Source organism: Plasmodium falciparum (assembly GCF_000002765.6).
Source record: "Plasmodium falciparum 3D7 genome assembly, chromosome: 4".
In the NCBI taxonomy this organism is placed as follows: Eukaryota; Apicomplexa; class Aconoidasida; order Haemosporida; family Plasmodiidae; genus Plasmodium; species Plasmodium falciparum.
Window position 1 is genome coordinate 397,501 of NC_004318.2, and position 24,335 is coordinate 421,835.

At 20.6% G+C, this 24,335-nt stretch overlaps 7 protein-coding genes across 7 annotated transcripts in view; 3 read left to right on the plus strand and 4 right to left on the minus strand.

Annotated features, from left to right (window-relative positions):
- PF3D7_0408100 (conserved Plasmodium protein, unknown function) overlaps positions 1-3,193 on the plus strand; it is a gene marked incomplete at both ends in the record, with an annotated part of 3,366 nt that extends 173 nt beyond the window's left edge. The window contains one exon of the mRNA XM_001351359.2: positions 1-3,193. This exon is cut by the window's left edge and continues 173 nt beyond it. Within this exon, the coding sequence (XP_001351395.2) occupies positions 1-3,193 (3,193 nt within the window).
- A 772-nt stretch (positions 3,194-3,965) lies between these two features.
- On the plus strand, positions 3,966-5,834 carry PF3D7_0408200 (conserved Plasmodium protein, unknown function; the record flags this gene model as incomplete). Its single annotated transcript, XM_001351360.2, has 1 exon — positions 3,966-5,834. One exon carries the CDS (start codon positions 3,966-3,968, stop codon positions 5,832-5,834), a length of 1,869 nt encoding a protein of 622 aa, XP_001351396.1.
- Positions 5,835-6,125: 291 nt separating this feature from the next.
- Positions 6,126-7,866, minus strand: PF3D7_0408300 (zinc finger Ran-binding domain-containing protein 2, putative; the record flags this gene model as incomplete). The annotated part of the gene is made up of 5 exons (XM_001351361.1): positions 6,126-6,754; positions 6,863-7,135; positions 7,266-7,336; positions 7,499-7,538; positions 7,845-7,866. The coding sequence occupies 5 exons, from the start codon at positions 7,864-7,866 to the stop codon at positions 6,126-6,128; spliced, it is 1,035 nt and encodes a 344-aa protein (XP_001351397.1).
- Positions 7,867-8,732: 866 nt separating this feature from the next.
- Positions 8,733-10,409, minus strand: PF3D7_0408400 (conserved protein, unknown function; the record flags this gene model as incomplete). The annotated part of the gene is made up of 3 exons (XM_002808601.1): positions 8,733-8,807; positions 8,940-9,159; positions 9,289-10,409. 3 exons carry the CDS (start codon positions 10,407-10,409, stop codon positions 8,733-8,735), a joined length of 1,416 nt encoding a protein of 471 aa, XP_002808647.1.
- Positions 10,410-11,178: 769 nt separating this feature from the next.
- PF3D7_0408500 (flap endonuclease 1) lies at positions 11,179-13,197 on the minus strand (the record flags this gene model as incomplete). Its single annotated transcript, XM_001351363.1, has 1 exon — positions 11,179-13,197. The coding sequence occupies one exon, from the start codon at positions 13,195-13,197 to the stop codon at positions 11,179-11,181; it is 2,019 nt and encodes a 672-aa protein (XP_001351399.1).
- Positions 13,198-15,902: 2,705 nt separating this feature from the next.
- PF3D7_0408600 (sporozoite invasion-associated protein 1) lies at positions 15,903-18,857 on the plus strand (the record flags this gene model as incomplete). The annotated part of the gene is made up of 1 exon (XM_001351364.1): positions 15,903-18,857. One exon carries the CDS (start codon positions 15,903-15,905, stop codon positions 18,855-18,857), a length of 2,955 nt encoding a protein of 984 aa, XP_001351400.1.
- A 1,014-nt stretch (positions 18,858-19,871) lies between these two features.
- On the minus strand, positions 19,872-23,324 carry PF3D7_0408700 (perforin-like protein 1; the record flags this gene model as incomplete). Its single annotated transcript, XM_001351365.1, has 8 exons — positions 19,872-20,242; positions 20,351-20,747; positions 20,872-21,299; positions 21,434-21,624; positions 21,723-21,931; positions 22,111-22,550; positions 22,698-22,892; positions 23,027-23,324. 8 exons carry the CDS (start codon positions 23,322-23,324, stop codon positions 19,872-19,874), a joined length of 2,529 nt encoding a protein of 842 aa, XP_001351401.1.
- Between the last annotated feature and the right edge of the window lie 1,011 nt (positions 23,325-24,335).

Here is a 24,335-nt window from a genome sequence, read left to right on the forward strand (position 1 = left end):
GAAAAAAATTAAAAAATATTTAAATCATATGAATAATAATATAAAAAATAATATTAATAATAATAATACATTGTCATGTGTAAATAATTCAAATATATACATATGTAATAATAATGTTAATAAGGAAAGTTCAATTCAAAATGAAAACTCCATATTTTATAAAAATAATTCTGTTCATAATGATCATAAATATGTAACTGATACAAATATTAGTAATTATGATGAATTTAATGAATTAATAAAACCAATAAGTTCCATTAATAATAATAATAATAATAGTAATAATAACTCTATTATACATGATACAAATATTTTATACAATGAACATAATAATAACTTGTTAACTAGCCATGTGCTCTTATCATCTACGGAACCTGAACAAGTCAGGTCGAAAATAGAACAAGGTCCTTTAATAAATGAATATAATATAAAAAATGATCATAATATTGATTATTACTGTAATACACCTTTTGATGATGAATTAGATAAATTACATAATTTTTTAAAAAATTTTCAAAAAATACTTTTTCATAATGGAGACAATCTAAAATTAAAAAATGACATGTTAGAAAAATTATACGAAAATAAATTAAGTAAAAAAATGTTAATCATTCTTTCTTTTTTTATATATCATTCATATATTTATATAAGGTTGTCTAATTTAAAAACAGAATATAATTGTGATGAAATTATATATAAATTAATATGTTATGTAAATAACATAAGAAAGGATAGAAAAAGATATAAAGATGAAGAAAAAATATGTATAATTCATGAAAAATTAGATATTGCTGATATAATACAAAATAAAATATTTAAATATAATTTCTTATTAGAACAACTGGAAGAACATATAAATCAGTTGTTTGAAAAAAAAAAAATTATTCATCAAAATAATAATATTTTAACACATTATGTAATTTGTCTTTTGAAAATTATTATACGTAACATATATGAAAACAGAAGATATGAAAAAAAATACAAAATAGACTTTTTTGAAAATAAAAAAAAACATATACAAAATGATCAAGATGATGTTTGTAATAGAGAGAAAAATGTTGTACAAGAAGAAGAAAATTTCATAAAACAAAAGGAAGAATTACAAGAACAAATGAGAAATATAAATGATAATATAAAAGACACAAATATGAAATATGAAACTCAAATACAACAAATTGATGAAGAAATTATTTCTATCGATAAACATATTAAAGAATTAGAACAAAAAATTGAACAAAAAAAAAATGAAAAAAAACAAGCACAAATTAAAAAAAATAAATTACAAATAGAACAAACCAAACAACTAAATGAACTTATAGATAAACAATCCGATATAAATACATCCTTTCAATTAATACAAAACTCATTTGATATATTAAATAAAGAAAAACAAGAAATCACATGTATTAAGGAAAACATAGATAAACAATTAAACAATTTGAAAACTATATATCAAAATTGTAATGAAAATAAAAATTCAACTCAAGTTTTTTTAAACAAACTGAAGAATAATTTGATACTTGTATGTAAGAATAAAGCACATACTATGATCTACCCAAGTACAGAAGATGTGCAACAAGTATATCATAATAATGAGAATAATCAAAACATAAGCAATAATAATAACAAAGAGCTTATTAAGATAACACAAAATGATAAGTTATTTATGAATAATAATAATAATAATAATAATAATAAAACTAATAATGTTAATAACAATTATAATGCACAAAATGCTAAATGTTTAAAGAAAATATTTTTTTTGAAAAAAGAATTATTTGATATGGCGAAAAATATTAATAACATAAAAGAGAAAAAAAAAAAACTTGTGATAGATATAAACCAACTCAATTGCGAAGTTGATAATATAAATATAAAAAAAGAAAACCTAAAAAATAAAAAAAAAATATTACTTAAAAGTAAAATGCTAAACGAAGTCAAAAATACAATTAACGAATTTGATGAATTGCTATTATCAGAAAATAATAATTTAAAATTGTTAGAAAATTTCAAACAGGATATGAATGAATTAAAGACAAAACATATTATGTTAAAAGATAAAAAAGAAAAACTCAAGAGAAAGTTATATGCGTTGGAAAATAAATTATTAAAAAGTGAAATATGTTTTGTAAAAATATCACAAAACATAAAATATGATCAAAAGCTACAAGAACAAAGGATTGAACAAGATGAAAAGAAAGAAAAACATCAAATAATTCAAGAAAACATAAATAATGAAAGTATACAAAATAATGTACATGATATAAATAATGCAAACGAAGAGAAACCTATAGACGATATTTTTATTTTTTCAGATGAATCAGATAATTATAAAGATGACATTATAAATTTGAACATGAACGAAATTATTCAAGAACTCAAAGATGAAGAGAAATCCTATAATGAAGAGGGAACTAGCCAAACGGATAATAGTGATAAAGAAACTGAACAAATGGAAAATAGCGAAGCGGAAACTAGCGAAAATGACAAAGATGAAAATAAAACTAGCGAAAATGACATAAATGAAAATAAAACTAGCGAAAATGACATAAATGAAAATAAAACTAGCGAAAATGACATAAATGAAAATAAAACTAGCGAAAATGACATAAATGAAAATAAAACTAGCGAAAATAATAAAAATAAAGAAGATTCTATTCAAAATGATAAAAATAAAGAAGAATCTATTCAAAATGATAAAAATAAAGAAGAAGCTATCCAAAATGATAAAAATAAAGAAGAAGCTATCCAAAATGATAAAAACAAGGATTTAAAGGAGTATATGGAAAATAACGAACAAAGTATGAATCAAAGTGATGACAATGCATTGACTAATACAAGCTATGAAATAAAAAAAAATGATGATGTAATAAATAAAGAGGAGGATGATATTATGAATGGTGAAATACCTAATAGTAATTATATAAATGAATTACATATTATACTAAAAGAATTAAAAATAGAAGAGAACAAAATGTTAGAAAATATAATTGAAAGATATAAAATAATATATGGTATGAATAAAGAAGTAGATTATAATATGTTAGAAGAAGATGTGAGTAATTTTCATAATAGTATAACACATGAAGAAAATATGTTGAAAAATAAAAAACTAGCCCTTTTGAGAAAAAAAAGAAATATATTAAAAATGTATTATTCTTATTCGTCTGATAATAGTGAGGATGACGAATAAAATATTTAAATATTATGTATGATTATATATATATATATATATATATTTCATGGTAGACACTTTTTTTTATATATTAATGTGGAAAATGTTACTTATAAAATTTTCTACAAAATAGAAATATTATTCGTGTATTATAATAATGCATTTATGTGTCTATAGTATATTTATTATTGATTTATTTTATTTTATTTTATTATTTGATTTTTTTGTTTATTTTATAATTATATACTTATTTATTTTTTCCTTTTTTTTATGTCATTTAAAAATTTTGTCCATTTGTTATGATACCTATTTTGTTTTAATTTTTATGTTTTTTTTTTTTTTTAATTATGCATAATTCATTATAAATAAATACATATATATATATATATATATATATATTTATTTATTTATTTCAATAAGTTTATCTTTTTTACATTTTTAATTTTAAACTCGTTTCATCATATAATTATATACCGTAGCTTATATATTTGTTTTTATTTAAATTTTTTTTTTTTTTTTTTCTCCATACACACTTGATAAAACTTTTTTTAATTTTTTGCGGAATTTTGAAAATAATTTTTTTTTGTATTCCTTGGAAATTTAAAAATATAATTATATATATATATATATATATATATATTTATTTATTTATTTATAATTAAATACACACATATATTATATATTTAAATAATTAAATATATATTATGTGTATGCTCATATTTTTTATTATAATATCCCCTTTGTAAAGGAATTATTCCAAAAAAAAAAAAAATTTACCCATTTCTTGAATATGTCGAATAATAAATTGAAGAGTAATACTTTTATAAAATACGAAAGTAAAAATGTAGAGAAGAAAAATGAGACAAACAGTGTGAAGAAGCTTAACAGTATAAGCACGATTAAAAAAAAAAGCGAAGATAATAAACTAGAAAGAGTTACAATGAATGAATCTGTATTTAATGAAGGAGATAAAATAATGAGAAAAAAAAAAATTGTGAAGAAACCTGAGGAGACAAATGATAAAAGGGAAAATATGACAACATCGGTAAATATAAATGAAGAAGGAAAAAGAAGTATAATTGTAAGAAAATTTACACAAAAAAATAATATGAATAATGAAGAACTATCTGAGCAGAATTATAATGATTGTAATAATATTAATAAAAACGAGAATAATAAAATAGATAGTATAAATAACAATGATAATATAAATAATAATGAAAATATAAATAATAATGATAGTATAAATAATAATGATAATATAAATAATAATGATAATATAAATAATAATGAAAATATAAATAATAATGAAAATATAAATAATAATGATAATATAAATAATAACGATAATATAAATAATAATGATAACATAAATAATAATGATAATATAAATAATAGTAATAGGCCTGTAGTACGAAAAGTTATAAAAAGGGTAATACGAACAAGAGTAAAAAATAAAAAAGATGAGACAAATAAAATATTAAACGATAATTTAAATAATAATCAATCGACGAATGATATATCTTGTGATGTAATTAATAAATATGGGAAGACACAAGATTCGGATGATGAGATATTAAATTCAATTATACAGAAAAAAAATGAACTTATTATGGACACACCCACCGAAGGAAATAATAAAGAATTAACTCAAAAGAAGAAAAAAAAAATAATTGTTCGAAAAATAAATGTTAGTGGGAAAAATAAAAAAAATGTACCTGATGATAAAAATGTATATGCTGAAAAATATAATTACAGTGAAATATATAATTCTGATGAAAATTTGTTTTTTGGTAATAAAGGGAATAAACCCAATATGAACCTTTCAGTTTTCGAAAAGAAGAAAACTCATTTAATAGAGGGACAAAATCATACAGAGATTTTAGAAGATATAGAAAATAAAAGTCATGATAATGTAATGGATTTAAAGGATGATAAGAAAAAAATAAAAGATTATCATATGAATAATACTTCTGTAAAAGGCTTAAATGAAGAAATAAAATCAATAAAAGAAGATAGAAAACATATACAATTTTCTCTGGATAATAAAATTATTGAGAATAATGAAATGAAACAAAGAAATACAGAATTATTAAATGATAATAATAAAATAAAAGAAATAAACAAAGAATTAATAAACGAGAAATTATATTTATCTAAAGAAATGGAAATATTAGAAAGGAAACTAAAGGAATCTAATGAAATGTATAATTTACTTAATGATAAATATAATATTTTAGAAAATGAAAACAAAATGTTATTAGATAGAGATAATGAAAAGGAATTAAAAATTCAAGATATGAATGAAGAAAAATTAAAATTAAAAAAAATTATTGAAGAAAATAATTCTTTATTAAAAAAAAAAGAAGAACAAATTAATGAATATATCAACGAAATTGAAAATTATAAAATTGTTCTAAAAAATAAAGGAGAAATGTTATTACAAAATAGTTCGACTATGGATAAAAATGTCTCATCTGATAAAAATCTACAAAAAGAATATGTAAACAAATTAAATAAAGAAAATAAAGAACTAATTTATGTTTTCAAAAAACAATTAGATCTAATAGTCATACTAAAAAAGCAAATCAACCTTTTACAAAATAACAAAATTTTAAATATAACTTCAAATGAATTCAAAAAAATTATGCAAGACTGAATGATACTTAGGGGCATGTCTCTGGGGGCATAACCATAAAAATATAAAATAAAAAAAATAAATAAATAAATAAATAAATATATATATATATATATATATATATTGATATATTGATATCTTTTAAAAATATAATATCTTAGTATATTTTTTTTTTTTTTTTTTTTTTTATTACATAATATACATTATAATAAAAAAATATATAACAAACAAAATTAATAATATATATATATATATACATATATACGTTTTGATATGTATATTTTATATATCCCTTTTGAGAATTAATTTTTCTTAATCCTTTCCATGCTTATTAGGTTTATCATAATATTTATTTGAATTATCATATTTATCATCGTATTTATTAGATCTATCATATTTATCATCGTATTTATTAGGTCTATCATATTTATCATCATACTTATTTGACCTATCATATTTATCATCATACTTATTTGATCTATCATATTTATCATCATACTTATTTGACCTATCATATTTGTCATCGTATTTACTTGACCTATCATATTTATCATCATACTTATTTGATCTATCATATTTATCATCATACTTATTTGACCTATCATATTTATCATCATACTTATTTGATCTATCATATTTGTCATCGTATTTACTTGACCTATCATATTTTCCATCGTATTTACTTGACCTATCATATTTGTCATCGTATTTACTTGACCTATCATATTTGTCATCGTATTTACTTGACCTATCATACTTTTTTATTTCAATCCCACGATCGGGAATATGTTCCTTCCTTTTAATATCTGAAGAAACACTTCTGGACCTGGATCTATCTGAATTTTTATTTTTATAATTGTTATTATGTTTATATGATATATCTTTATGATTATTTATACGACTATCTTCTGAATATCGTTTTTCCTTTTTTTCATAATCCTCTAAAAGATGATAATCACATATAAAAACAAAACACATAAAAAGTATTGATCATATAAATAAATATATATATATATATATATATATATATATATATATATATATATTACCTGTTTTGATTTTTTTTTTTTTTTTTCGTCCAAATTCGTCATATTCCTCATCTTCTGAATCGTGAACTCGCTTCTCATTATTGTGCTGAATATCATAATGTCCTCCACCTTTTCCTGTTCTTATTTCTTTATTATTTTTATGTTCATTTAATATTTTGGTATATCTACTTTTACTACATATATTACATTTTTCTCTCTTGGCCCAGTTAATATTACCACAGTCGTCACATTTCCAGTCATTTGATTTGAAAAAAATGTTTTTGGTATTTTTTCCTAAAAATGAAATAAACATATATATATATGTATATATGTATGTGTATTTTTCCTTTATAGTTATATATATACATATATATATATATATATATATATATATATATATATATATTATAAAATGTGTACTCACCTATACTCTTGGGTCTCACTCGGTTACATCGATTACAGTGTGTCCTCTTGGAAAAATTAACATTTCGACAGCTTCCAAATTAATTAAGATTAAATATTTTAATAGATATAACAACATAAATTTATTATATATATATATATATATATATATATACGTATATATATTTATATGTATATTTTATTTTTCCTTATATATAATTAAAATGTAAAGATATATATATTTACAAATTTTACTTTTCATCTGTGCAAATCCAATCCCCTGATTTTGACTTGTCTATATAAAAAATAAAATATCATAAGGCAAAAATATTTTATTTTACATAATTTTATTTTTAATCTATCATATATATATATATATATATATATATATATATATATTATCGTTGTAAATACATATCATTACTAATGTATAAAATAATTATATAATCATTAAATTATTCGTGCAGTTATTATATATATATATATTTTTGTATTGCACAATATCAACTTCTATAATAAAATCACTAGGAAAAAATAAAATGCAGTAAAATCATTATATAAATATATATTTATTATCTCCTATAATACATAAAATTATAACCTATATATTTGTGATTATCCATTGATATATATATTATATATATATATATATATTTTTTTTTATTTTATTTTATAAAATATAATATCCTTATCAATTTTTCTGGCTATCCAATTAGGGGAAGCCAAATACATTGAGAAAAAAAAAAAAAAAAAAAAAAAAAGCAAGAATATAAATAAATAACAAAATGATTTTATATATATATATATAAATATATATATATATATATTATATAATATTTACAAACTTCAAAAAATTTTCTTTAATTTCCACATTAAAAAAAATAATAAATAATAAATATTATACGTATTTTTTTTTTTTTTTATCTCTATATTTTTTTAAAAGAATAACGGTTCGTTAAATAATACAATTATTATTTTATCAAAAAAAAATTTCCGCTTCATTTTAAAAAATTACATTCGTAATATATATATAAATAATATTATATATATATATATATAATATATAAGGACACATAATTTTTTACGTTAAAAAAAATAGATGAGATATATATTTGAAATGCCGAATTAATTTCAATATAATCTTTATTTTATTAAATAATAAAATTAATTTCTTCTTTTTTTGTATTTTTATTGATATGCATTTTAAAATTTAAGGATTATTAGGATTTTAACAAAAATTAAATAAAAAAAAAAAAAAAATATATATATATATATATATATATATAAATATATATATATGTGACAAAAAAATAAATAAGTCAATAAATAAATAAATAAATAAAACTAGTACTTTACTTCATGCTGTTATATTTATATAATAGATGCATAATATATAATATATATATATTATATTATGTGCATAATCCTACTTATGTAATACTCCAAAAAAAAAAAAAAAAAAAAATCTCAGCTTAATTATTTTTTATCATTATTCTCTTTTAACTGTATTGTATATATTTTCGCCGACTCCCGTTAAGTCAAATGTATCATCATTTTCTTCATTCTGTAAAAAAAAAAAAATATATATATATACATATATACATATAAAAATATTTGTACAACTTCAATTCTTCAGAATGAGAAGAAATAAGAATATACATAAACATATATATTTGTTCTTTTTATTTATTATTACGTTGTTTTTCCTTTTTATATATCTTGTAATATATAAATTAGATCCAGTTACTGGTTTTAAATTATAAGTATGCTTGTTCATCATTTTTTTATTTGATAAGTTTAAATTTCTTTCATTGTGTTCTCGTAAAAGTTGTAGGTCTACAATTTCACCTTTTAAGTAATCACAAAGGGTATTATGATAATAATGCATATATTTATCTTTCCAATAATAATATAATCTTCAAAAATAAAAAAAATATATATATATAAATGCATATACATATATATATATATATACATATACATATATATAAATACATATACATATATATATATATATATATTTCCTTTATGGTTTAATAACTTACGTGCGTGTCCATTTTCTAAAAATCGATCGAGGTAATAACAAATTATACTCAGTATTATCTTCATCCAAATTTATTTGTTCATTTTTGATACTACGATCATCATAGTTAGCATATATATTATTTGAATAATCAATATTTAATTCGTTTAATAATTTCTTTCTACTATTTATTAATTTTCTTTTACATACTTTAGAAGCATACATCATAATATTACTTTTATATTTTTCCCATTCATTTTGATGTTCATTTTTTTTTGTTTTATAATTTAAAAATAATTCATCTAGTGTATTCCAATCAATACCATAGCTGGAACTATAAGACCATAAATTTTCTAATCTCTTTTTATTTCTCTCTATATTTTCTTTATCTCTTTCAAAATTGTCATTTAAATTATTTGTATTCTTCTTATTATTCATATCATTTACATTTTGTTCTTTTCCTTTCTTCAAAATAAAAGGTTGCAAACGATGATTATATACCAACGGATTAGGCCATAAAACATTTCTTTCAGGGTAATTATAATTTTTAAAAGTTGATGATAAATAATATATATCATAATTTTTTTCATCTGGATTATTATGAATTTCATTTTTACCATTATGTATATCTGCTTTGTTTATATTATTCTGTTCATTTATATTACTTTTTTCAAACATATTATTAATAATATTTCTTACATCTGATTTTTTCATATTTCGAGGACTAGAACATTTTATTTTTATCTTTACATTCATATGTTCTTTTATAATAAACCTCATCAACTCTTTAGGGCAATCGTAAGTATCTTTATTATTATCATATATTTCATAAAAGGATTTTATATATTTATCATCTTCTTCATCCTCATTATATATCTCATTATCACTAATATTATTGTCACCATTAAATTTTTTGTCTTCTTCCTCTTTTTCATTTTTATTATTTATTTGTTCACACTCTAAACTTGTAAAACTCTTTTTTTGACACACCTTATTAAATAAACCCTTTTTCTGACTTCTCCATTTTATTACCTTTTTATTTAATACTGTATCATATTTTTGTTTAAAGGAATGTATATTTCTCACATTTTTAAAAAAAAAATTTAACATTAAAGAGGTTTCTTTTCTATTTAATAAGCTCATTTAAAATTATAAGGATTAAAAAAAAAAAAAATAAAAATTAAATATACACATAAATAAATAAATATATATATATTATATATATATCACATGTTTTATATTCAAACGTGTGACCATTAAATATAAGAATATATCTTAATATAAGTTTATATATATATATATATATATATATATATACTATATATTTTTTTTTTTTTTTTTGTAGATTCATAAAGGATATTATATATCATCCATATTATTAAAACATTTTATAAAAATCAAAATTTTATTCAAGGTGAATATATAACTATTTTTTTTTTTTTTTTTTGCAGGGGGAACCTAAGCATATAAAATAAATCATACACATATTTATAATTTTATAATTTGTGTATATATTTTTTTCCTTACATATAAATATAAATATATATATATATATATATATATATTTAAAAAATGCGAAAAAAATATGAAGTTTTAATTTTTCCTTATGTAACTTTATACATCCGATATTTATTTACTGACACGTTTATTAAAAAAAATATAAATTATAATTTATAATATTTAAAAAAAAAAAAAAAAAAAAAAAAAAAAATTTCGTGTAATAAATTGCCTAATGGATATAAAAAAGGGGAAAAATAAAAGCGGTTTAAAAAAAATAAATAAATAATATATTAAAAAATAAAACAAAATGATATTATATATATATATATATATATATATATCATATAATTATATATAGAATACTTTTATTATGTACAATCTTCTTATGGTTATCTTTCTATACTATATCTTTTCAGCATCTTTGAGTATATTTCTTTTTCTTTACATTAGTAACATCCTTTGGACAAAAAGGTAATAAAAATAAAGTATTTTTTTTTTTAATTTCGGTAGAGTTATTTATATTATTTAAGTTATTATTAGATATAGGTTCTTTATGATTATTAATTTGACTGTTAATATTAATTGTATGGTTATTATTTTTAATATTATTATAACTATTTGGCGAATCTTCCTTTAGAGGTGAATTACTCTTAAGGGTGTCCTCGCTTTTTAATTTAGTGCTACTATTAAATGTGCTATTACTACTTACACTATTAAAATGGTTATTACTAATATTATTATTATTACTACTACTATTATTATTATTATTATTATTATTAATATCACTTATGTTGTCCTTATTTTCGGTGTGACGAATTCGTGAATGGTCACCAAATAAGGATGGTAGATTATCATTTATTTTTTCATCATCCATATTTTGTTTTTCATTTTTTATAATATTACCTGATTCGGATTCTTTATCACTGTCAAAAAGGTTTGAAGAGAAATTATCCAAACTTTTTTTTTCATCATCTTTGTTTTTTTCATCATCTTTGTTTTTTTCATCATCTTTGTTTTTTTCATCATCTTTGTTTTTTTCATCATCTTTGTTTTTTTCATCATCCAGATTTTTTTCATCATCCAAATTTTTTTCGTCATCCACACTTTTTATGCCATCCTCATTTTTTTCGTTATCCACACTTTTTATGCCATCCTCATTTTTTTCGTTATCCACACTTTTATTTTCCTCCTTCATTTTATGATGCCCATTTGCATTAGCTTGTTCGATTTTTCTCTTGACAGCCTTTTGCTTATTTTTATCACCGGCGGTAGGTCTCTTTTTCCCCTTACGTGCAGGGAGAGTTTGTTCCTTCTTGGTTTCCTCAACTATTAATTTAGTACTTTTCTTTGTACATGCAGTAAAGAAATTATCTAATCTCCTCTGTGTTGTAACTTTTCTAGCTTTTAATAATCTATTAATATAATTGGTAACTCTGAGTTCATTAAAATTATAATCTTTAATTAGGAAATGTTTTAATTCTTCGATTTGTGGTTCGTTCCAATCAATTTTAATATCTTCTTTTGGTAAGACGTTTGGATTTATAAATGATTTTCTAGCTTCTTGAAATCTAAAATTGGATGGAACTTGATATTTATTTTGATCAATATTTTCTATAATTTTTTCAATACAATTATATTCTTTTATAAGATTATAAGCTGTTTTTGATCCAATACCTTTTATGGTATCACAATAATCACAACCACATAATATACAGAAATCAATAAATTCATCCATAGTTAAATTTAAACCTTTTAAAACTTGTTCTAAATTTATTTCGGTTAATATATAACCTCTCTTACTATTATTTTTATTTTTATTTTGATTGGATGTTGCATTTGCATTTAAATTTCTTATTAATATTTTTGTACCAAAAACTAAAGCATCAGCATCTTCGGTAGCTGTTGCATGAGCTAAATTATATTTTGTTAAAAAAGCACACTGCGATTCAGCTTCACACGGAGCTTCTATAATAGGTATTCCCATCAAAGTTAATAATTTCTTTGCTTCTTCATTTTGTTTTCTTGTGACACGTACTGTTCGACCACTCTGCTTTTTTATTTCTTCTAAATTACCTTCTTCTTTTGCTTTTTTTAATAACTCTTCAGCTTTCTGTCTTTTCTCTCCTCTTTTTTCTAATTCGGAACCTTTTAATTCAGGGGGCGCGCCATCAAAAACATAAATGGGTTTCAGTCCATTTTCCATTAAACGTATACTCCTAGACATTAACCCAGAAATATGTGAAGTCGTTTCTCCTGACTCATTTGTTAAATTACCATATTGTTCAGAATCTCTAATAGCTATGATAAATTGATATAAGGACATAGAAGCATCGATGGCAATAATCCGTCCCATCAAACTTTCTATTTTTATCTCTTTTATTGCATTCGGAGCGGCATCCGCGATGAATTTAGTCAATCCTTTGATTCCCATTTATTAGATAACGATAAACGAAAAAAAAAAAATAACTGATATATTATTTATCTGAATATATTAATATGTATATATTAATATAAGATATTATATGATTGTGTATATATTTATATATTTATATATTATAGTAATATGAACAAATGCAAATACTAATATGAATATGTACAAGTATATACATACATATATATTAAATATCTAAAATATATATGTATATATATGTATATATTTATAATGATCCTCCTTTTACATTTCAAAAATACATTAAAATGATGCACATATATATATTATATATATTATTTACATATATGTTTATTTATTTATTTATTTATTTATTTATTTTTTTTTTTTGGCTATAGCCAATTGTACTTTTTCTCTTTGGCTTTTCTTTTCTTTTCTTTTTTTTTTTTTCTTATATTCATATGTTATTAAAAAAAAAAAAAAAAAAAAAAAAAAAAAAAATATATATATATATATATAATATATATATAATATATGTGTATTAATTTTTTTTTTTTTTTTTCTCGACAATATGAATATATTATATATTTATTGCACGTATTAATATTTTCCTTTTTTTTTCTTTTTTATTATAACTTATAAAATTATAATATATTCAATATATTTAAACATATTATAATTATCCTTACGTAATATATTTTTATTTGAAAGGAGATAGTTTAATATGTATTCTCCTCATATATATAATATATATATATATATATATATATATATATATATATATATATACTTAAGTGAGCCATATAAGCACACCGAAAGAAATTGTATTTTATTAACTTAGACAGTATATATATGAAAAAATATATATGTATATATATTTACCTATTTAATTATATATGTGAAAGAATAGAATGAGTACTAATTTAAATTACACTTTTATAAGTAGAAGAAAAGGTAACTTATAAGATTATAATTTTTCCATAGGAATATATATATATAATATATATATATATATATATATATATATATATATATATATATATTTTTTTTTTTTTTTTTTTTTTTTTTTTTTTTGTGGTCCTTTTTAAAAAAAATATATTAAGAACCTATTCATATAATTTATAAAGGGACATATATCTTTTAAGATATATATAAAAATATTTCAATATAGAACTTCATTTTTTTTTTTTTTTTTTGTCCCCCAAAATACTTAAGAGATTATCCATATATGTGTAAAATTATACATGTTCAATATCCACGTTGATATAATATAAAATGTGAGAGAATAAGAAAAAAAAAAAAAATATACACATGTGAGGATAATGTGTAAAATGATTATATTTTTTTTTTTTTTTTTTTCCCTTATTGTTGTTGTCCAAATGTTAATAAAAAAAAAAATAAATAAATAAATAAATAAAATTTTTATAATTCTTATTAAATATTAAAAAATATTAATTATATTTTTAAGCACTCCTTAAAAAAAAAAGAAAATGATAAAGAAAATAGTTACAATTATATAAATTATACATTTATATATATATATATATATATATATATATGTGTGTATATATTTTTTTAAATGTTCTTTTTTTTTAACTATGTGTATTTTATAATATGATCAGGATATAAAAAAATATATGAAAATAATTTATAAGCAACTCTCCGTGTATCTCTATAAAGATCAAAAAGATGCATCCTTTTAATATGTTATAAATATAACATGGTTATAAATTTATAATTAAATGGATTCATATTTTAATAAATATTATATTCTTATTTTATTTTATTTTAATTAATTTTTTTTTTTTTTTTTTTTATTGAGCTTGATTCTTAATAATCATCCTTCATCCGATTGTTATATTTATCGTTACATGCATGTTTCCTAATTTTTTTTTTTTGTTTTTTTTTTCCTGATGTTTGAATGGAAAAATTTGAAGAGGGGAAGGAACATGGATTAAAGTTATAGGTAGCCAAGACATTTTTTTTTTTTCTTTTTAATCATGTTTACAAAAACATTTTTCATGTAATATTCCTATAATAAAAAATAAATCCCTCTAATAATAAAAAAAAAATATATTATATAATATAATATATGTAAATAAATATGAAATAAAATATCATAAATATAAGATAAATGAATGTGTTTATGTATTATCATATATATTTATACGCTCATAAAAAAAAAAAAAAATATATATATATATATATATATATTTATTTATTTATTTTTCCTTTTTTTAATTTTTGTAAAAAAATTTTGTTTCTTATTTATATTTCTCTAATTTAAAAAAAAATAAATATTTTTTTTTTTTATTATTTTCATATATCTATTTTGATATAAATGTAAGTATAAGTTGAATATTGTTCTACATTTTTTTCTTTTTCTTTTTTTTACATCTTGTATGTCGAAGGAACATATTTGTAATTTTTTTTTTTTTTATATATATATATATTAATTTTGTATAAAAATGTATATTCTTTTTATTTTATAAAGGAAAAGCATGCAGACTAAAAGATCATAAATATATTAATATATACATATATATATAGGGATAAAAAGCACCTATAATTTTTTTCTTTTTTTACTTATAATATAATATAATATATGTTTATGTAATTTTTTTTTTTTTCTTTTAAAAACATATAAATTTACATATATACATATATATATATATTTATTTATTTATTTATTTATTTTACTTATAAATTGTAGGAACATATATTTTATTTTAAATTATTCATTTTATATGGAAGGCTTTGTTGCTTTGCTGTCTTTTCTGGTGGTGTTGGTTTTTAATAAAACTATAGGATATAACATAAAATCTGGGAACACATCAAATAATATAAAATATGTAAATGTGTTAGATAATGATAGAGATATAAATACACATAGTGTATTACCCGAAGTAGAAAATGTGATAGAGAGAAAGGATATTTATAGACAAATAAATTTTATGGAAACGTTTGTATCTAGTAATAATATGATGCACGATAGAGAGAAACATACATCTAATGATTCAGGTTCTTATGAAATTACAGGTATAGTTGATGGTATGAAAATAGGACATCCGATATCGGTTGCTTTAGGTTCTCAATATTCTAATTATTTTGATTATTTACAAATAGTACATTTAGATTACACAAATTCACGTTTTAGTTTTACTGTTGGTGAAGGTAAATATTATTTACGTACTTATGGAAGTACTTATATGACACCTAGTGCTATAAAAATTAAAGTACCTTGTGAAAAATGTAAATTTATAAATTCTGAATATAGTGGTATCATAAAAATTATTCCATATGAAACTAATAATAACTTATTTATTTATAATTGGGTATTACAAACATCATCACCATTAGCTTTAGAAAATATAAATACAGTATTTAGTGATGAAGCAGATTTAATTCATGGAAATAGTTTATCAGAGGAATTTAAAATAGATTCGTCAGCTGCAGCTACATCTTTAAATACATTTTATGGAATTGTATTACATGGTATATGGAGCTCTGAATATGCCGAAAGATTATTAACCGTTATTTCTGAATTTCCAGATTGTGTAAAAATGTCTGCTCATGATAAAAATGCTAGATCGAAACAAAGAAAAAATCAAAAGTGGATTCTAGTTAATGAAGATTTAGGATCTTTTGATATGAAAATGGAAGTATGTGAAGAAGTTAATTGTGATTATTCTGCCATAATTCATGTTTCTAAACATGCTTTTGAATATTCTAAAAAGCTTGTTCATAACAGAGGTCGTAATGGAAGATACTATTCAAGAAGAGTTGAAAAAATTTTAATAAGAGCTCTTTTATCATTAGATTTTTCTTTATTTATTACGTATTTTCAACAGAAACATGGTGTTACCTTATTAGATCCACAATATGATTATGAATTGATAACAAATATGTCTGGTTATTCATCTAATAATTATCAATCTTGGAATCATAATTTGGAAGAACTTGTCGAATTAGCTACTTCATGGGATGAATATCCAAAAGGACTTCAAAAAGTACAAGGTTTATCATATTTATTAAGAAGAAAAAATGGTACTAAACATCCAGTATATCCAACAGCACCAGCTGTAGCTTTTCCTGCTGGATCTCAAAATAATTCATTTATTGAATTTATGGAATCAGCATTTGTAAATTATGTAGATATATCACATCTAGTTATTCATGAAGTGGCACATTTTATATGGGTTAATACCGTTTCAAAAGAATTAAAAGAAAAATGGATTCAAATCGGACAATGGTATAAAGAACCTTTATCACCTAGTGAATGGGCTACAAAATTAGAAGTAGAATTTGTCTCAGCATATGCTCATGATAAAAATCCTGCAGAAGATTTTGCAGAATCTATGGCTACATATGTTTTAAATTCGAAATTATTAAATTCTAGATCTTTTGATAAATTCAAATGGATTCAAGATAACTTATTTGGTGGTGGATTTTATATTACAACTGGTACCCACAAATTTGATGTTATTAATTTAGGTAATGAAGTATATTATTTCCCTGGAAAAGTTACAAGAGTACGTGCAAAGGTTCTAGGAAGTCCGACTGAAGATAAATTAGTTAAAATATATATTTCTTTATTATCTAGTGATGGTTCTGAAGGTTGTGCTAAACATGGTTATGCAAGAATATTTTCAGAACAACAAACTTTTAGAGATTTATATTTTCATACAGAAGATAGATCACCATGTAGTCATAAATTATATGGAGAATTTACTATGAATAAACATGAAAGTAGAGGTAGATGGACAGCTGAATCTATGATATTTACAGGAGAAAATAATATAGAAAGATATGTTGGTTTAGGATCCTTCCATTTTTATTTATATGTTAATAATCAAAATGAAGATGTAGAAAAACCAATTCCACTTTTAGATTCTATATCTATCTATACTCATAATGCTACAGAAACAAATGATGCTCTATTAAGATTACATGTGATGGTTTTAGAAAATGAATTAATAAAAGAACATGGTGGACCTTATGCTAGTTTTGCTGCTCATGAAAATAAAAGCTACTCATATGAAAGTCGTACATATAAAATGTATCCACCTGAATTTAATACATTAATGTTAAAAGCAGATTATTTTATAAGAGATATAAATACACGAGGATTTAGAGAAGTAAATATGGATTCATGTAAATCATATACAAATATGGATACAAGAAATTTAAAATGTTTTCAAGTCTTAAATCCAGTTACTATTCCAAAATATTGCATAGGAAGCACATATTTCTTAAGACAAGTTTCCATTGAAGATATAGCAGGAAACCTAGAAACTGTAAATATCTCTTCAGATAAATATTCTGCTCGTTTACATCCTATAGGTGTACGAGATAAACAAAAACCGGTTGTATCAAATGTAAGGGTTTCAAGTAAACCAGCTAATGAATATCATGATGGAGAAACCATTGTATCTCTAAGTTTTAATGTTCATGATAATTTATCAGGAGTCTATTATATTTTTGTATATCTAAGAGATCCACATGGTGGAAAACACAGAAGTGATATTGATAGAGCATCCTTACCAACAGGTACAGAAAATAAGCAAATAAATCACAAAATCTTGTTACCAAAAGGTTCTATGGGTGGTACATGGATGTTAGAAGAAATCAAAGCAGTTGATTCATGTAAAAATGAATCTAGAAATATATATACTCATAGTGTTTACGTTCAAAATGATTAAATCATTTTATTATCCTAACAAAAAAAAAATATATTATATATATATATATATATATACATGTATGTTATATTTATGTATATCTTTAAATCTTATTATATAAATTCTTTTAAAAATTAAATATAAATATATATAAATATATATATATATATTTTTAAAATTATCATAATTTTTCATATATTTTTTTTTTTTTATTTTTTTTTTTATTTTTACGACAATTCAAAATTGCTTTGTTGTACTAATAAAATTTATTACTCATAATTATTTTTTTCCTTATATATATAAAATGTATATATATTTATTGTTTACGAATTAAATATTTGTTTACACATTTTTTTTTTCACTCTAATTATATATCTTATATATATATATTATACACATTTTTAAGAAAATTTATTTCTGTCCATCTTTCTATATTTTTGTACTTTTACATAAATTTTGAAAATAACTAATATTTTAATATTAAAAAGATTTCAAATATTTTATTCGAGTGTAAAATAAATATGAGGTGTTCCCCTTAAAATTATTATTATAAAAATTAGATATTATTTTATAAAGCAAATAAAAATATTTTCATTGTACATATATATAAATATATATGTATGTATGTATATATCTATGTATATGTATATATACATATGTTTATTACTTTTAGGAATATTTTCAAAGTTTTATTTATAATGTATTGTAAAAAAAAAAATGAGAATAAGACGAAAAAACAAAAATTACCCTTGTGTACACATATATTATATGTATTATATATCTTAAAAAAAAACAATAAAAATTTTTATAAAAAATATGTATAGCACATCATAAATTATAATGATGCTCTATTTTGTTATTTATTTTTTTTAAAATGTCATATGAAAAGGAGATAAATAAGAGAAAAGGATAAGTCATCATCATCATCATTATTATTATTATTATTAATTTTTTTTTTTTTTTTTTTTTTTTTTTCATTTATTTAAAATTTTCCTTTTTTCTCGTAACATATTATTCATAATATAAAATTTCTGTTCATTTATTATTTTTGCAAAGCATATAAATAAATAAGGATTTGAAATTTTGTATACCTATAGCATGTCCAGAACCATGAACAGAACAGGCTTTTAAACTTTTAGCACATTTTTCAAATGGTGTTTGTACATATGGACTTGAAGTATGAAATTCAACTTTAAATCCTGTCAATACAGTACCATCTAAAGGACAGGTACCTACTAATTCTCCGTCACTATATTTTTTTGATCTGTTTACTTTTCCATGTGCTCCATCCAAAGCAACAAGTGATAAATTGTTTACTCCTGACCATATGGTAGTGTCAACACATAATACGTATATATAACTCTTTTGGTTATCGTTATTCATATTTAAGGAGCAGCTTTTCATTCCTAAAAATAAGAATATAAAAGTTGATTATATATATATATATATATATATATATATATATATATATGTATGTATTAATTTATTTATTTATTAATTTTTTCGATAATAACCTGGTATGCAAGGAGTAGAATAAACATACTCAGCTGAATTGATTCTCCCTGAGGAAGAGGATATACCAAACCCTAAAAGGATACTGTAATCATTGGGACATTTTACAGTATTATATGTTGACGTACTTTCACTGATCACTTGTTCTGAAAATGGCAAAGGCTGATCTCCACATTCCATATAAAGATATGACGTATCATATTTATTGGAACTTCCTTGCTTAGAGGTACAGCTATTAGAACCTGCTTCACATACTTCTATGTTATATCCCTTTAATGCATTCGTGTTATCCCAGAAATTTTGTTTAAGGGAAAAACCAAACATAACTACTTTCCCATGTGGACATTGTGCATTGATGGGAGGAGCACTATTCTTAGTTACTGTATCGGCATTCGTTAACTATAAAAAAAATAGAAAGGAAAAAAAATTTACATTTATTATATTATATAAATATGTGTACATATATATATATATATATATATATATATAATTTATATCATTTTAATGATTATGTGCTTATTACTATTTTGATTATGTCCTTATCATCCTTTTGCATAGTATCATGGGGAGATAATCCATATAATCTTGAATAATATATAATAGCCTTGTCATAAGATTCCTTTAAATCATCAGAATCAAAACTATCTGATATAGGTGTTAATTTTATATTTATAGGCATAGGATGATTAGTAACCGTTTTAGACCATTCAAATAAATTTTCTTCTTTTGTAACATCCTTAATTGGATTTCCTCCAATCACAATTAATTGTTCATTCATATCATAACTCTGTTCATCATTTGCTGAGGAATTACTAGAGTTTACATCAGTAGATCCTCCAGCACTTCCAAAACCAAACTGAGCTTGAATTTTTGCTTTTACGCTAACTCCATTTTTTTTCATTTGTTCAATAGATGAAGTGCTTACGTTTATAATTTTTGTAATTTTTCCCCCTACGAAAAAATAAACAAAATATTATAAGTAAAAAATATAATATAATATAATATATATATATATATATATATGTATGTATATATTTTTTTTTTTTTTTTTTTTTTTTTTTTTTTTTTTTGTTGTATTTGGTTACCTAATTGTGATTCGTAAATAATGTGTGTTCCATATATATCAAAAAATTTCATCCATAAACTAACATTTTCACAATTACTTTTTGTTTTATTTTCTTCATAAACATCTGAAGGACATTCACTTTCTTTATCTAGCCCTGTGAAGACAGCGGGTAGTTCATTCACGGCATTTTTATAAGCCGTAGTTTTATCCCTACAAAAAGAAAATTCATATATTCCAGGATATAAATAAAAATATGTATATATATATATATAGAGATTTATATTTATATTTATATTTATTCTTGTTACCATGGAATATAAGGTGGAAGTCCAATAGTATATTTTACACAATTCGATTTAACTAAAAAAGTCTTCTTAGACCTTTTGGTAACTTCATGAAGAAAACTACTATATCCTGTTGAGGCAGAAAAAGAGGCAATACCCCAATAAGAACCTGATACTTTAGCTTCTGCAGATAAACTTTTAGTATAATCTGAAATGCTAGAACATTCGGTGATCTGCAAATAAATAAATAAATAAATAAATAAATAAAATATTAAATGAGACAATATTCATACATAGACCTTAGTATATTATATATATATATATATATATATATATTATATATATTACATTTTTATAGTTATTAAATAATAATAATTTATTTTTCCTTTTTTTTTTTTTTTTTTTTTTTTACCGATTCAACTCTACTACAAGCATTTTCTTTTCTTATCCATCCATTTACTGGTTGCAATGTTGATAAGTCATTTGCTATTCCTTCTTTACTTAAAGCCCATTCCATTAAATAAATTTGAGCTCGATATCCTGGATCAATTAATGAATCAGCCTCTCCTAAAGGATTACCAAAAAGTAAATTATAACCTATACCTATAAAATATAAACCTGGAAATACTGATGTGTGTTTACTTATGATATTTCTATTTTCTAACGTATTTTCATCCTTATCATCATTTTCTTCATTATCTTCATCTTTTTGGTCTCCATTAAAATTTAATCTTTTTTCTTTATCATTTATGAAATCGTATATTTTTAATTTTTTTTCTTCCTTCACTCTTTCTTCTTTTGTATGTTTGCTTTCGTTTGCTAAATTGAATGAATGTTTTATTTTTTTATCATCTACAAAAAAAAAAAAAAAAAAAAAAAAAAAATATATATATGTAATATTGTGTATATAAGAAAATACGTTAATATATATATATATATATATATATATATATATATATATACATTTTATAATTCCTTCTTCTTATTATTTTTTCTTACTTTGATCATTATCCATAACATCATCTTGTTCCTCATTTTCCTCATCATTATTATCATTACTACTACTGTCATTTTGTTCTTCATCAGAATTATTATTGTTACTATTTTCAATTTGTTCTTCATCAGAATTATTATTGTCACTACTATCATTTTCTTCTTCATCAGATTCGTTATCAGTTTCAGATGAACTCCCAGCTAAAATATGAAAAAAAAATGTATACACATGTATAATATATAAATAATATAAGCAAAAAAAAAAAAAAAAAAAAAAAGAAAAAAAAAAAACTATTGACAAAAACATTTAAGTATTATATTTATTATAAACATACCTGTAGTAGATTCATACATATCATCATTTTCACTTTCATCATCATCATCTACATTTTTTCTTTGATTTATAAATGAACTAATTTTATCATTTTTACATAATATACTATTACATAAAACATTGGAATATTTTTCTATACTTCTTATATTCTCATTAGTTCCTATATGGACATTATTCTTGTATTTATTCTTATAAATACTACGATTATTCAAACGTATACATTTAAAACAACTAATGTCATATAAATACAACAATATAAAGACCACGTAATAGTGTTTTTTTAGAATACGTAACTTCATCTTGTAAATATATGTGTATATTATATTTTATTATATATATATATATATATATATATATTTATATATTTATATATTTATTTATTTATTTAATTTATATCAATGAAGTGGTTGTATCATTAAAAGAATTATAAAAAACAGGTCAGTGAATACATTCAAAATAAATATATAAGAGAATTTTATAAAAGTTTTTTTTTTTTTTTTTCAATACTCTCTATATAATGACATTGTAATAATATATATATGTATATATATATATATATTGAAAAAAAGGACAAAAAAAAAAAAAAAAAGTGATTAACATACATAGATATATACCTACATATTTATAATTCAAATTATATTTTTTTTTTTTTAATAAAATGAGTTTGTTTTCCCTTATGGAAAAATGTAAATAAGGAAGGAAACACACATTAAAAAATAAATATATATAAATATAAAATATTTTTTATGTAACGTATAATTTTATGTTAACAGCATCATTTATTATTAAGAACCAACATAATGAACCATTAATACAAAAAAATAAAAAATAGACAAAAATATAATTATATGTGCATGCATGATTTATTTAAAAAAAAAAAAAAAAAAAAAGAGCAGAAATATATAGAGCTATGATTTTTCATTTTAATGATCATTCATTAAAACATGTTGCATTCAAAAAAATAAAATTAAATCTTATAAATAATATATATATATATATATATATATGTAGTGTTACATTTTCATATTATACTTATGTGAGGAGAAAAAAAAAAAATTCATCGTCTCAAAATTTAAGATAAAACAACACACCTTATTTTTATTTTATTTTTTTACACTTATATATATTATTTATTAATTTATTTTTGTATATTTTAAATGTATTTTTTTTTTAAATGAACAATACATTTATTTTCATATAATAATTTCCTATGAATATTTTTTTTGGTTTATATATTTTTCGCAATGTAAAAAAATAAAGAGACATTAATTTTATAGCAGTGAGAATTTTATCTTACGAATTATTTAATA